Genomic DNA, 14,078 nt, shown 5'->3' with positions numbered 1-14,078 from the left:
CAATATTCACTGCGTTTTCTCAAGAATCTGCTGCCCTATCCTGAAAGCCTGAGTAGGTTTACTCAGTTTCTTTCTTTTGTCACAGGTCCATGTGAGGTGCTGCACCCTCTCAAACTAGGTGAGCTGTCCTGCTGCCGGACAGCATTTTCAGGTAAGTGCCATTTTAATTTTCTTTTACAAAGGAGAATACTGGCACTTGTTACAGCTAAGTCTTATACAAAATGGGACTTATTTTTAAGACCTTCATGTTTGGGGTTTATTTAAGGCAGTTTTGGGCATTGAGACTGTGAGGAGAGGGATTCATGGTGGCTCAGTATTTTTTATTTTTTGGGTCATAAAAATTTCACTGTTTAAGCCGTTTTTCGGTAGTTAAGGCTCTGTAACTCCTTGTTGAAGCTGCATAGCTGTGACGTTGTAGACGGTTGCTCTGATCTCCGTTTTCTCTGCGCTGCTGTTTTTCAAGTCCAAATTGATTTTTCTGTGAGGGAAGCCACTCCGTGAGCTGCAGGACAGGTAGGCACCTCAGTAAAACTACTGAAGTGTAAAGGTAGCCTGAGGTCTATTTGGTTTGTTACGCTAACACACAATTTTATTTAAAGACACAGTACACTTTTATTTATTTTTTTAAATATTTTTTTCCCCCACTTTATCCTTATTTATTACATATGATGGATCAAGAGGCCTTTCAAACCATTATCCCAGGCGAAGTTGCTGCTTGTCAGTTATGCTTTGATGCTCAGGTGGAACACCCAGTTCCTTTTTGTTCCTCATGCATTGAGAGAACTTTAGGTTATAGATATAAAATATTTGACCATGAGCCACCATTATACCAGGCAAATGCTGTTCAGGTGTCTCCTGTAGTAGATATGCTGTAACTTTCTCCTCAAGCGTCCCAACCTTTTCAGTCTCCACATACAGTGCCTGTGCTTTCTCTGGCAATCTGGTTTTCTTTACAGGACTTTGCCTCCCAGGTATCCACTGCGGTATCTGAGGCTTTGTCAGCTCTCCCCATGCTGCAGGGAAGGTGTAAAAGGAAACTTAAGGAATCAGTTAGTAAGGTTTCTGATCAAGTTGTGGCTATCCAGAGTGTCCCTTCTCATAATCTTGAGGAAGAAGACATGTCGGTAGCGTGTGAGGGAGAAATCTCAGACACAGTGTAATTCCTTCTTCTGATGCTGAAGTGTTATCCTTCAGATTTTAAGCTAGTACACCTTTGATTATTACCTAAGGAGGTTTTGGCTACTTTGGACGACTCCGACACCACTTTCTCTTGTTAAGTGTATCCAGTCCACGTATCATCCATTACTTATGGAATATATTCTCCTTCCCAACAGGAAGTTGCAAGAGTCCACCCACAGCAAAGCTGCTATATAGCTCCTCCCCTAACTGCCATATTCAGTCATTCTCTTGCAAGCCTCAACATAGATAGGAGGTCGTGAGAGTCTGTGGTGATTTATACTTAGTTTATTCTTCAATCAAAAGTTTGTTATTTTTAAATGGCACCGGAGTGTGCTGTTTTTCTCAGGCAGTATTTGGAAGAAGAATCTGCCTGCGTTTTTCTATGATCTTAGCAGACGTAACTGAGATCCATTTGCTGTTCTCACACATTCTGAGGAGTGAGGTACTTCAGAGGGGGAATGGCGTGCAGGTTTTCCTGCAGATAAGGTATGTGCAGTAAAATATTTTTCTAGGAATGGAATTGACTAAAAATATACTGCTGATACCGAAGTAATGTAAGTAAAGCCTTAAATGCAGCGATAGCAACTGGTATCAGGCTTATTAATAGAGATACATACTCTTATAAAAATGTGTTTTAAAACGTTTGCTGGCATGTTTAATCGTTTTTTAACGTACATTGGTGATAACACTGTAATGTTGGTATAGCCTTAAATGCAGTAAAAGCGACTGGTATCAGGCTTATTAATAGAGATACATACTCTTGTAAAAATGTGTTTTAAAACGTTTGCTGGCATGTTTAATCGTTTTTAACATATGTTTGGTGATAAAACTTATTGGGGCCTAAGTTTTTTCCACATGGCTGGCTTAAATTTTGCATAGAAACAGTTAACTGAAGCTTCCCACTGTTGTAATATGAGTGGGAGGGGCCTAATTTAGCGCTTTTTTGCGCAGTTAAAATTACAAAATGAATTATCCAGATTCCCTCAGCAGTCCCATGAATACTACAGGACATTTCTAAAGGGCTAAAAAGACTTCCAAAATCGTTATAGGGAAGGTAATCCACAGCTCTGCTGTGGCAGTTTTGTTGTGTCTGTTTTTAAAAACGTCTGTCGTTTTTTTTATCTGTTTTTTGCATTAAGGGGTTAATCATCCATTTGCAAGTGGGTGCAATGCTCTGTTACCTTATTGCATGTACTGTAAAAATTTCGTTTGTTTTACTGCCTTTTTTCACTGTTTTTCAAATTTTGACAAAATTTGTTTCTCTTAAAGGCACAGTAACGTTTTATATATTTGCTTGTTAACTTGATTTAAAGTGTTTTCCAAGCTTATTAGTCTCATTATTAGTCTGTTCTAACATGTCTGACATAGAGGAAGCTCTGTGTTCATTATGTTTTAAAGCCATGGTGGAACCCCATCTTAGAATGTGTACCAGATGTACTGATTTCATGTTAAACAATAAAGATCATTTTTTGTCTTTAAAAACATTATCACCAGAGGATTCTGTCGTGGGGGTAGTTATGCCGACTAACTCTCCCCACGTGTCAGACCTTTTGACTCCCGCTTTAGGGACTCACGCTCAAATGGCGCCAAGTACATCAAGGGCACCCATAGCGTTTATTTTACCAGGGGATTCTGTCGAGGGGAAAGTTATGCCGATTAACTCTCCCCACGTGTCAGACCCTTCGACTCCCGCTTCAGGAACTCACGCTCAAATGGCGCCAAGTACATCAAGGGCGTCCATAGCGTTTATTTTACAAGACATGGCAAAGGTGGTGAATAATACTCTGGCAGCAGTATTAGTCAGACTACCTGAAATTAAAGGAAAGCAGATAGCTCTGGGGGTAGATACAGAGCATACAGACGCTTTAAGAACCATGTATGATACTACCTCACAATATGCTTAGTCTGTGGGTGATTTTTTTGACTCAGGGAAGATGATTTAACCTGATTCTGATATTTCTACATTTAAAATTTATGCTTGAGAACCTCCACTTGTTGCTCAGGGATTCTTTGGCTGCTCTGAATGAATGTGTACAATCGCAGGGCCAGAGAAATTGTGTAGACTGGATAAATAATATGCAGTGCCGGTGTGTACTGATGTTTTTCCAATACCTAAAGAGGTTTACTAAAAAAAAATTTTTTTTAATAAGGAATGGGATAGACCAGGTGTGCCGTTCTCTTCCCCTTCTATTTTTTAGAAGAATGTTTTCTAATAGCTACCACCACACGGGACTTCTGGCAGACAGTTCCTAAGGTGGAGAGAAGAGTTTCTACTCTAGCTAAGCGTACCACTACCTCTGGCGAGGACAGTTGTGCTTTTTAGATCCAATGGATAAAAAATGTTTATTCAACAGGGTTTTATCCTGCAGCCCCTTGTATACATTGCTTCTGTCACTGCTGCTGCGGCGTTCTGGGTTGAGTCTCTTGATGAGGCTTTACAGTTAGCGACTCCATTGGATGAATATATTTGACAAGCTTATGCTAGCCAATTCCTTTGTTTTCTGATGCCTTTGTTCATTTGACTAGACTAACGGCTAAGAATTCTGTTTTTTACTATACTGGCGCGCAGAGCGCTATGGCTTATATCATGGTCAGCTGTCGTGACTTTAATAAATAAGCTACTTAACTTCCCTTCAAGGGGCAGACCCTATTCGGGCCTGGTGTGAAGGAGATTATTGCTTATATCACTGGAGGAAAAGCTCATGCCCTTCCTCAGGATAGGAATCAAGGGCCAAAAAAGGTCTAATTTTCGTGCCTTTTAAAACTTCAGGGCAGGTGTGGCATCCACTTCCTCTAGGGCAAAACAAGAGGGAATTTTTGCTCAGTCCAAGGCGGTCTGGAGACAATTGGACCTGGAACAAAGATAAGCAGGCCAAGGAGCCTGCTGCTGCCTCTAAGGCAGCATGAAGGAACGGACCCCTATCCAGGAATGGATCCTATAGGGGGCAGACTTTCATTCTTCGCCCGGGTGTGGGCAAGAGATGCCCAGGATCCCTAGGCATTGGAATTTATATCCCAGAGATATGTTCTGGATTTCAAAGATTCCCCCCCCCCCCCCAAAAAAAAAGGGGAGATTTCGCTTTTCGCAATTATCTGCAAACCAGATAAAGGAGGCATTCTTACATTGTGTACGAGATCCATCCAGTTCCAAGAGAGGAACAGGGACAGAGTTTTTACTCAAATCTGTTTGTGGTTCCCAAGGTGAGGGAACCTTCAGACCTATTTTGGATCTAAAGATCTTAAACAAATTCCTCAGAATTCCGTCATTTAAGATGGAAACTATTCGTACCATCTTATCTATGATCCAGGAGAGTCAATAGAGGACTACAATGGATTTGAAGGATGCTTATCCTCACATGGTGATGCATAAAGATCACCTTCGTTTTTCAGGTTTGCCTTTCTAGACAGGAATTACCAGTTTGTAGCTCTTTCCTTTGGGATATCTACAGCCCCAAGAATCTTTATGGAGGTTCTGGGGTTGCTTTGGCGGTCCTTAGGCCGCGGGGCATAGAAGTGGCCCCTTAGTTAGACGACATCCTGATACAGGCGTCAAACATCCAAATTGCCAAGTTTCATACAGACGTAGTACTGGCATTTCTGAGATCACATGGGTGGAAAGTGAACAAGGAAAGAGTTCTCTATCCCCAATCTCAAGGGTTTCCCTCCTAGGGACTCTGATAGATTCTGTAGAAATGAAAATTTACCTGACTGAGTCCAGGTTGTCACAGTTTCTAAATTTCTGCCGTGTTTTTCATCCCATCCGCGCCCTTCGGTGGCTCAGTACATGAATGAAATCGGCTTAATAGGTAGCGGCAAGGGACATAGTACCGTTTGCACGTCTACATTTCAGACCGCTGCAACTATGCATGCTCAGTCAGAGGAACGGGGATTACACAGATTTGTCCCCCTGTTGAACCTGGACCAAGAGACCAGAGATTCTCTTCTCTGGTGACTATGTCGGGTCCATCTGTCCAAGGGTATGACCTTCCGCAGGTCAGATGGGACAATTGTTACAATGGATGCCAGCCTTTTAGGTTGGGATGCAGTCTGGAACTCCCTGAAGGCTCAGGGATAGTGGACTTAGGAACTCCCTGAAGGCTCAGGGATAGTGGACTTAGGAGGAGACCCTCCTTCTAATAAATATTCTGGGAGTGATATTCCATGCTCTTCAGACTTGGCCTCAGTTAGCAACTCTGAGGTACATCATACTCAGTCGGACAATATACACGACTGTGGCTTACATCAGCCATCAAGGGGGAACAGAAGTTCCCTAGCGATGTTAGAAGTCTTACAATAATTCACTGGACAGAGACTCACTCTTGTCTATCAGCTATCCATATCCCAGGTGTTGAGAACTGGGAGGTGGATTTTCTAAGTCGTCAGACTTTTCTTCCGGGGGAGTGGGATTTCCTTCGGAGGTCAAGACCAAGCAGGAGAGGGCTTTGGTGTTTTTGACAGCGCCTGCGTAGCCACGCAGGACCTGGTATGCAGATCTGGTGGACATGTCATCCTTTCCATCACGGCCTCTGCTTCTGAGACAGGTCCCTCTACTTCAGGGTCCTTTCAACCATCTAAATAGAATCAATCTGAGATGGACTGCCTGGAGACTGAACGCTTGATGTTATCAAAGCATGGCTTCTCCGAGTCAGTCATTGATACCTTAATACAGACATGAAAGCCTGTCTCTAGGAAAATTGAACATAGATATGGTGTAAATATCTGATTGTTATGAATCCAAGGGTTACTCATGGAGTAAAGCCTGGATTCCCAGGATATTATCTTTTCTCCAAGATGTTTTTGGGAAAAGGGTTGTCAGCTAATTCCTTAAAAGGGACAGATTTTTACTCTATTTTTTTGCACCAGCGTCTGGCAGGTATTCTAGACGTTCAGGCATTTGGTCAGGCTTTGGTTAGATCCAAGCCTGTGTTTAAAACTGTTGCTCCACCATGGAGCTTAAACCTGGTTCTTAAGGCTCTTCAAGAAGTTCCGTTTGAACCTTTTTTGTTCCATAGATATCAATCTTTATCTTGGAAAGTTCCTTTTGGGTAGCTATTTCCTCGACTCGTAGAGTCTCCAAGTTATCTGTGTTACAATGTGATTCTCCTTATCTGCTCCTTCGTACGGATAAGGTAGTCCTGCGTACCAACCTGGGTTTTTTCCTAAGGTGGTATCTAACAAGAACATCACTCAAGAGATAGTTGTTCCATGCTTGTATCCTAATCCTTCCTCAAAGAAGGAACGTCTATTACACAATATTGGACGTGGTTTGTGCTTTAAAGTTTTACTTACAAGCTACTACAGTTTTCATCAAACGTTCACCTTGTTTGTTGTCTATTCTGGACAGAGGAGAGGTCAAAAGACTTCAGCAGCCTCTCTGTCTTTTTGGTTAAAAAGCATAATTCATTTAGCTTATGAGACTGCTGGACAGCAGCCTCCTGAAGGGATTGCAGCTCATTCTACTAGAGCTGTGGTTTTCACTTGGGCCTTTTTTAAATGTGGCTTCTGTTGAACAGATTTACAAGACGGAGTCTTGGTCTGCGCTTCATACTTTTTCAAATTTAACAAATTTGATACCTTGCTTCTTCGGAGGCTATTTTTGGGAGAAAGGGTTTTTTTACAGGCAGTGGTAACTTCCGTTTAAGTACCTGCCTTGTCCCTCCCATCATCCGTGTACTTTAGCTTTGGTATGGGTATTCCATAAGTAATGGATGATCCGTGGACTGGATACACTTAACAAGAGAAAACATAATTTATGCTTACCTGATAAATGTATTTCTCTTGTAGTGTATCCAGTCCACGGCCCGCCCTGTCACTTTAAGGCAGGTAATTTTTTCATTTGTACTACAGTCACCACTGCACCCTATGGTTTTTCCTTTCTCTGCATGTTTTCAGTTGAATGACTGAATATGGCAGTTAGGGGAGGAGCTATATAGCAGCTTTGCTGTGGGTGGACTCTTGCAACTTCCTGTTGGGAAGGAGAATATATTCCATAAGTAATGGATGATCCGTGGACTGGATACACTACAAGAGAAATAAATTTATCAGGTAAGCATAAATTATGTTATCATAGTCAACCCTAAAAAGTCTAGTAAATTAAACAAGTACTTTGATGTTCTCTCCGCGTTGGAGGTTTTTCCAGTTCCAGACCGTGCTACGGAGATTATTGCTAGACAATGGGAAATCCCTGGTATTCCCATAAAGGATAGTTGTTCTTTTAAGGATCTAATGGATAAAAAAAATGGAGGCTTTACTAAAGAAGATGTATGTCCACCAGGGTCTACAATGGCAACCTGCGGTATGTATCACCACTGTTACCAGCGCTGCGGCTTACGGGTTTGATGCGTTGTCTGAATCTCTTCAGACGGATACTCCTCTTGAGGAGATCCAGGACAGAATTAAGGCTCTTAAGTTAGCTAATTCCTTCATTACAGATGCTTCCTTACAGGTTTTCAAACTGGGAGCCAACATTTCTGGTTTTGCGGTCCTAGCCCGCAGAGCCTTGTGGTTGAAGTCCTGGTCTGCAGATGTTTCGTCTAAATCTAAGCTCATGCCTATTCCTTACAAGGGTAAGACCTTGTTTGGACCTGGTTTTGCAGAAATTATCTCAGATATTACTGGAGGGAAGGGTTCTTTTCTTCCTCAAGATAAAAGGAATAAGCAGAAAGGACGTCAGAGTAACTTTCGTTCCGTTCGTAACTTTAAAGGCAAGTCTTCCTCCCCTTCCTCCAAGCAAGATCAAGCCAAGACTTCCTGGAAGCCCAACCAGTCCTGGAATAAGGGAAAACAATCTAAAAAGCCTTGAGCTGATTCCAAGTCAGCATGAAGGGTTGACCCCTGATCCAGGAGCGGATCTTGTAGGGGGCACACTCTCTTTTCCCAGGCTTGGATAAGAGATATACCGGATCCCTGGGCGGTGGACATTGTCTCCCATGGATACAAAATAGACTTAAAATCTTTTCCTCCCAGAGGCAGGTTTCTCCTCTCCAGATTATCTGTAGACCAGATAAATAGAGGCGTTCTTAAATTGCGTCAAGGATCTTTCCGCCCTGGGGGTTATAGTTCCAGTTCTCTTTCAGGAAAGGGGTCTGGGATTTTACTCGAATCTGTTCGTAGTTCCCAAAAAGGAGGGAACTTTTCAACCAATCCTAGATCTAAAATGTTTAAAAAAAAGTTTCTTAGCGTTCTTCGATGGAGACCATACGCTTCATTCTTCCCTTGGTACAAGAGGGTCAGTTCAGGACTACTATAGACCTAAAGGATGCATACCTTCATGTTCCCATTCACAGAGACCATCACAAGTTTCTGAGATTCGCCTTCTTAGACAATCATTTCCAGTTTGTGGCCCTTTCATTTACCCTTGCCATGGCTCCCAGAATTTTTTCAAAGGTTCTGGGGGCTGTTTTAGCTGTGCTTTGATACCGGGGCATTGAAGTGGCACCTTATCTGAACAACATTCTTGTTCAGGCGCCATCTTGCCAACAAGCAGAATCTCATACAGAATTGGGGAAAAATTATCTGGCTTCAGCTACAAGGGTCATATTTTTGGGGACTATAATAGACTCCCTGTTAATGACGGAGGTCAGAAAAAAAAAGATTTTTGACTCTTGTCTTGTCCTTCAGTCCTCTCCCCGGCCATCGGTGGCTCATTGTATGGAGGTAATCGGTCTGATGGTGACATCCATGGACATCATTCCGTTCGCTCGGTTCCATCTCAGGCCTTTGCAGTTAGGCATGCTCAGACAATGGAACGGGGACTATGCAGATCTGTCTCCGCGTATAGATCTAGATCAGGAGTCAATAGACTCTTCCTTGGTGGCTTTCTCAGGACCATCTCTCCCAGGGTACTTGCTTCTGCAGACCCTCCTGGGTGATTGTGACCACGGATGCCAGCCTTCTAGGTTAGGGATCAGTATGGGGCTCGTTGAAGGCTCAGGACTTATGGACCCGGGAGGTGTCTGTTCTGTCCATAAACATCTTGGAGCTGAGAGCAATCTTCAATACTCGCCTGGCCTCAGTTAGCCTCAGCCCAGTTTATCAGATTCCAGTTGGACAACATAACCTCGGTGGCCTACATCAACCACCAGGGGGAACTCTGAGTTCCTTGGCCATGACAGAGGTGGCCCGAATTATTCAGTGGGCGGAGACCCACAACTGCTGTCTTTCTGCAATCCACATACCAGGAGTGGACAATTGGGAAGCGGATTTAATAAGCAGATAGACTTTTCATCCCGGGGAGTAGGAACTTCATCCAGATGTGTTTTCCAGCTTGACCCTCAAGTGGGGGCAGCCAAACTTCCGAGATACGGCTCGAGGTCAAGGGATCCAGAGGTATTTCTGATAGATGCTCTGGCAGTTCCTTGGAACTTCAGTCTAGCATACCTGTTTCCTCCGTTCGCTCTCCTTCCAAGAGTCCTAGCTCGAATCAAGCAGGAGAGGGCATCTGTAATTCTAATAGCCACAGCGTGGCCTCGCAGGATGTGGTATGCAGACCTAGTGGAAATGTCATCTCTTCCACCTTGGATACTTCCGCTGAGGAAGGACCTTCTACTTCAGGGTCCCTTCCTTCATCCAAATCTCGTTTCTCTGAAACTGACTGCTTGCAGATTAAACGCTTAGTTTTGTCTAAGCGAGGGTTCTCTGAATCGGTCATTGAGACCTTGATTCAGGCTCGGAAGCCTGTGACTAGAAGGATTTACCATTAAATATGGCGTAAATATCTGTACTGGTGTGAATCCAAAGGTTTTTCGTGGAGTTTAGTCAGGATTCCCAGGATTTTGTCCTTTCTCCAGGAGGGTCTGGAGAAATGATTGTCAGCAAGTTCCTTGAAGGGTCAAATATCTGCCTTGTCTATTTTATTGCATAAGCGTCTGGCAAATGTACCAGATGTACAATCCTTTTGTCAGGCCTTGTTCAGAATCAGGCCTGTGTTTAAACCTATTACTTCTACCTGGAGTCTTAACCTTGTTCTTAAAGTCCTTCAGCAGGCTCCGTTTGAGCCTATGCATTCTTTAGATATTAAGATGTTATCTTGGAAGGTTTTGTTTCTTGTTGCCATTTCTTCTGTTCGGAGAGTTTATGAGCTCTCTGTGTTACAGTATGATTCCCCTTACCTTATCTTTCATTCTGTTAAGGTGGTTCTACGTACTAAGTTAGGCTTCCTTCCTAAGGTTGTTTCGGATAGGAATATTAATCAGGAAATCATTGTTCCTTCCTTGTGTCCTAATCCTTCTCATAAGGAGCATTTGCTGCACAACCTAGATGTGGTGCGTGCATTGAAATTGTACTTGCAGGCGACTAAGGATTTTCGCCAGTCTTCTGCTTTGTTTGTCTGTTTCTCTGGGAAACGCAAGGGTCAGAAAGCTACGGATACTTCTCTTTCACTCTGGTTAAAGAGTATAATTCGTTTGGCCTATGAGACTGCTGGTCAGCAACCTCCTGAGAAAATCACAGCTCATTCCACAAGGGCTATCTCTTCTTCCTGGGCTTTCAAAAATGAAGCTTCTGTGGAGCAGATTTGCAAGGCTGCAACTTGGTCATCTTTGCATACTTTTTCCAAATTCTATAGGTTTGATACTTTTGCCTCGGCCGAGGCTTCCTTTGGGAAAAAGGTTCATCAACCAGTGGTGCCTTCTGTTTAGGGTTACCTGTCTTGTCCCTCACTAATCATCTGTGTCCTCTAGCTTGGGTATTGATTCTCAACAGTAATTGATGATGATCTGTGGACTCACTGTGTCATTAGAAAGAAAACAAATTTATGCTTACCTGATAAATTTATTTATATCTTGACATGGTGAGTCCACGGCCCGTCCTGTTTTTCAGACAGTTTTTGTTATATAAACCTCAGGCACCTCTGCACCTTGTGTTGCTTCCTTTCTCTCCTTTCCCTTTGGTCGAATGACTGGGGGATTTTGGGTAAGGAGGTGATACTTAACAGCTTTGCTGTGGTGTTCTTTGCCTCCTGCTGGCCAGGAGTGATATTCCCAACAGTAATTGATGATGATCCGTGGACTCACCGTATCAAGAAAGAAAGAAATTTATCAGGTAAACATAAATTTAGTTTTGTTTTTCCTATTCATGTAAACTAGGCTTGTGTCATCATTGTGTATGAGTATATTGTATGTGTTTGTATAGATAGGTAAATCAGTTTAGTAATTGGACACAGTGCATAAGTAGTTGAGAAATGTTTTAGTTAATAATTAAAACCATAAAACAAACTTTAAACCAAATAAAGATATACTTGCATTTAAAAAAAAAAACCTATAAGGTATGGTGTCCCCCAACAGTTATCTGTCTGGCCAAGCAGTGACCACAACACTATAATATATGAAATTGTGACAGCATTTTTTATACAAATCAAACTCATATACTTGTTGTTTGTGCACAGGATAGGTATCGCCACAATACCTGCAAAATCACATAATATACAAATTATCCCAGCACAACCACCTGTATCAAGAGTTATATTATTTATTGCTAAATATGTACTAAGCAGATCTCTAATGTAAGCAAACTACTTCTGAAGTGAGTTAAACACTATCCACATTTCCCATTCATTAAACACTCATACAAGAGCTCAAAAGTAGCAAAAAGATTTTTTAAAAAGTCAATACTTTAAAGACCCCCCGTAGGCATCCCAAGGGGGAACCAATCGTCATCACTGTAATCCACTTTGTAGTAAATCAGTGTATATGCACACCCAGAAGACAATACTGTAAATGAGGAACAATACTGAAGTATTACAATACTAGATTTATCAGTGCACATGGTTGTGAACATACAGTATCCGGAACTGGAGGATGAAAATGCGAATTTGTGATTAACATCATACAGTATTGTCTTCTGGGTATGCATATACACAGATTTACTACAACGTGGATTACAGTGATGACCATTGGTTCCCCTTGGACACCTAGGGGGTGGAGTCTCTTGATTTTTTTTCTTTTTTTTTGTTGTTGTAATATATTTTGAGTTTTTCAGTTTTATCATCTTTTTGCTACTTTTGAGCTCTTGTATGAGTGTTTTATGAATGGGGAATGTGTGGATAGTGTTTTACTCACTGATTCTAGCGATATTTCCCTTCAGAAGTAGGTTGCTTACATTAGAGATCTGCTTAGTACATATTTAGCAATAAATAATATAACTCTTGATACAAGTGGTTGTGCTGGTATCATTTGTATATTAAGTAACCACAATTATTTTCAGATTTATGCCCCTCAAATCACCTTAGGATGGGGTGTAAAATGATTTCCTTCCAGGGAGAGTCCACAACTTTATTCCTTACTGTTGGGAAATACAACACCTGGTCACCAGGATGCGGCAAAGACACCCCAGCCAAAGGCTTAAATATCCCTCCCACTTCCCCTATCCCCCAGTCATTCTTTGCCTTTCATCACTATAGTAGCTGATAAGGTGGTTTTACATACTAAATTAGGGTTCCTCCCTAAGGTGATGTCGGATTTTAACATTAATCAAGAAATTGCGGTTCCTTCCTTGTGTCCTAATCCTTCTTTAGCGAAGGAACATTTGCTTCACAATCTAGATGTGGTTTGTGCCTTGATGTTCTATCTTAAGGCTACTAAGGAGTTCAGACAATCTTCCTCTTTGTTTGTCATCTTTACGGGGAAGCGTAAGGGGCAGAAGGCTACTACGACTTCCCTATCTTTCTGGTTGAGGAGTGTCACCTGCTTAGCTTATGAGACAGCAGGGGCGACAGCCTCCTGACAGGATAACGGTTTATTCCACTAGAGCAGTGGCTTCCTCCTGGGCTTTTAAGAACGTAGCCTCTATGGATCAGATTTGTAAGGCAGCTACCTGATCCTCAAACATTTTTTCTAAACTTTACAAGTTTGATGTGTTTGCTTCGGCTGAAGCAGGTTTTGGGAGAAAAGTTTTGCAAGCTGTGGTGCCCTCAGAATAGGGTCTGCCTCTTTTTTTGTTCTCTCCCATTATTCATTCACTGTCCTCTGGAGCTTGGGTATAGTTTTCCCAACAGTAAGGAATGAAGTTGTGGACTCTCCCTGCCTTATGGAAGGAAAACATAATTTATGCTTCCCAGATACATTTCCTTTCCTTCCTGGCAGTGAGAGTCCACGACTCCGCCTGTAATTTATTTTTTGTTGGGCGGCTCCCTTTTTATATTATTTTGGCACCTTTTATACCCTGATGTTTCTCCTACTTTTCCTTGTTCCCTCAGCAGAATGACTGGGGGATAGGGGAAGTGGGAGCGATATTTAAGCCTTTGGCTGTGGTGTGTCTGCCTCCTCCTGGTGACCAGGTGTTGTATTTTCCAACAGTAAGGAATGAAGTCGTGGACTCTCCCTGCCAGGAAGGAAATTAGCATTTTTACAATTATCTTCCCTTTTGATACACACACATAATATAGATGTATATTCTTACAGATTTACCATGTTGCTTTATGCATTATGAAAAAGTATTTATTTTGAGAATAAAGTAATCTTTAAATATAGTTATGATGTCATCAAATGTAATTTAATATTTATTGTTTTTTTATTGTATATGTTCAACAACAGATATTCATTTAGAAATATATTAATTTTGTTTCCTTTTTTTTCTTTTTTTTCTTTTATAATCTTGAATACTAATTTTTCCCATCTGCAGAAGGTAAATATAATATATATATTTCTGAGGTGATGTAAACATTGTCATGCAGATCACTTGTTTATCGTGCTTTTGTATTCATCTAACAGGTAAAACACTTCAACTTTACTCCCACAACTTGGTGGGTTTGTTTGAGCAATCCAAAAAGCCGGGTCTTGCGGCCCATATTCAGACCCACCGCTTCCCTGACAGAATATTGCCAAGGTAAATATGTAAATGAAGTGCTTGACAATGTGCTTGAAGTTAGTAAGACGTGAATTAATAACTTAATTAATGTGAAA

At 41.8% G+C, this 14,078-nt stretch overlaps 1 protein-coding gene across 3 annotated transcripts in view; it reads left to right on the top strand.

The window, feature by feature from the left end:
* Positions 1 to 14,078, top strand: part of MAP4K5 (mitogen-activated protein kinase kinase kinase kinase 5) — a 498,289-nt gene that overhangs the window by 424,009 nt on the left and 60,202 nt on the right. For all 3 annotated transcript variants that reach the window (XM_053697647.1, XM_053697646.1, XM_053697645.1), the window contains exon 23: positions 13,887 to 14,001. In XM_053697647.1, the coding sequence (XP_053553622.1) occupies positions 13,887 to 14,001 (115 nt within the window). The remainder of the gene's footprint in view (positions 1 to 13,886; positions 14,002 to 14,078) is intronic.

The sequence above is a fragment of the Bombina bombina genome, chromosome 1 (genome assembly GCF_027579735.1).
Source record: "Bombina bombina isolate aBomBom1 chromosome 1, aBomBom1.pri, whole genome shotgun sequence".
Classification (NCBI taxonomy): domain Eukaryota; kingdom Metazoa; phylum Chordata; class Amphibia; order Anura; family Bombinatoridae; genus Bombina; species Bombina bombina.
This window is presented reverse-complemented; position numbering and strand designations above follow the sequence as displayed.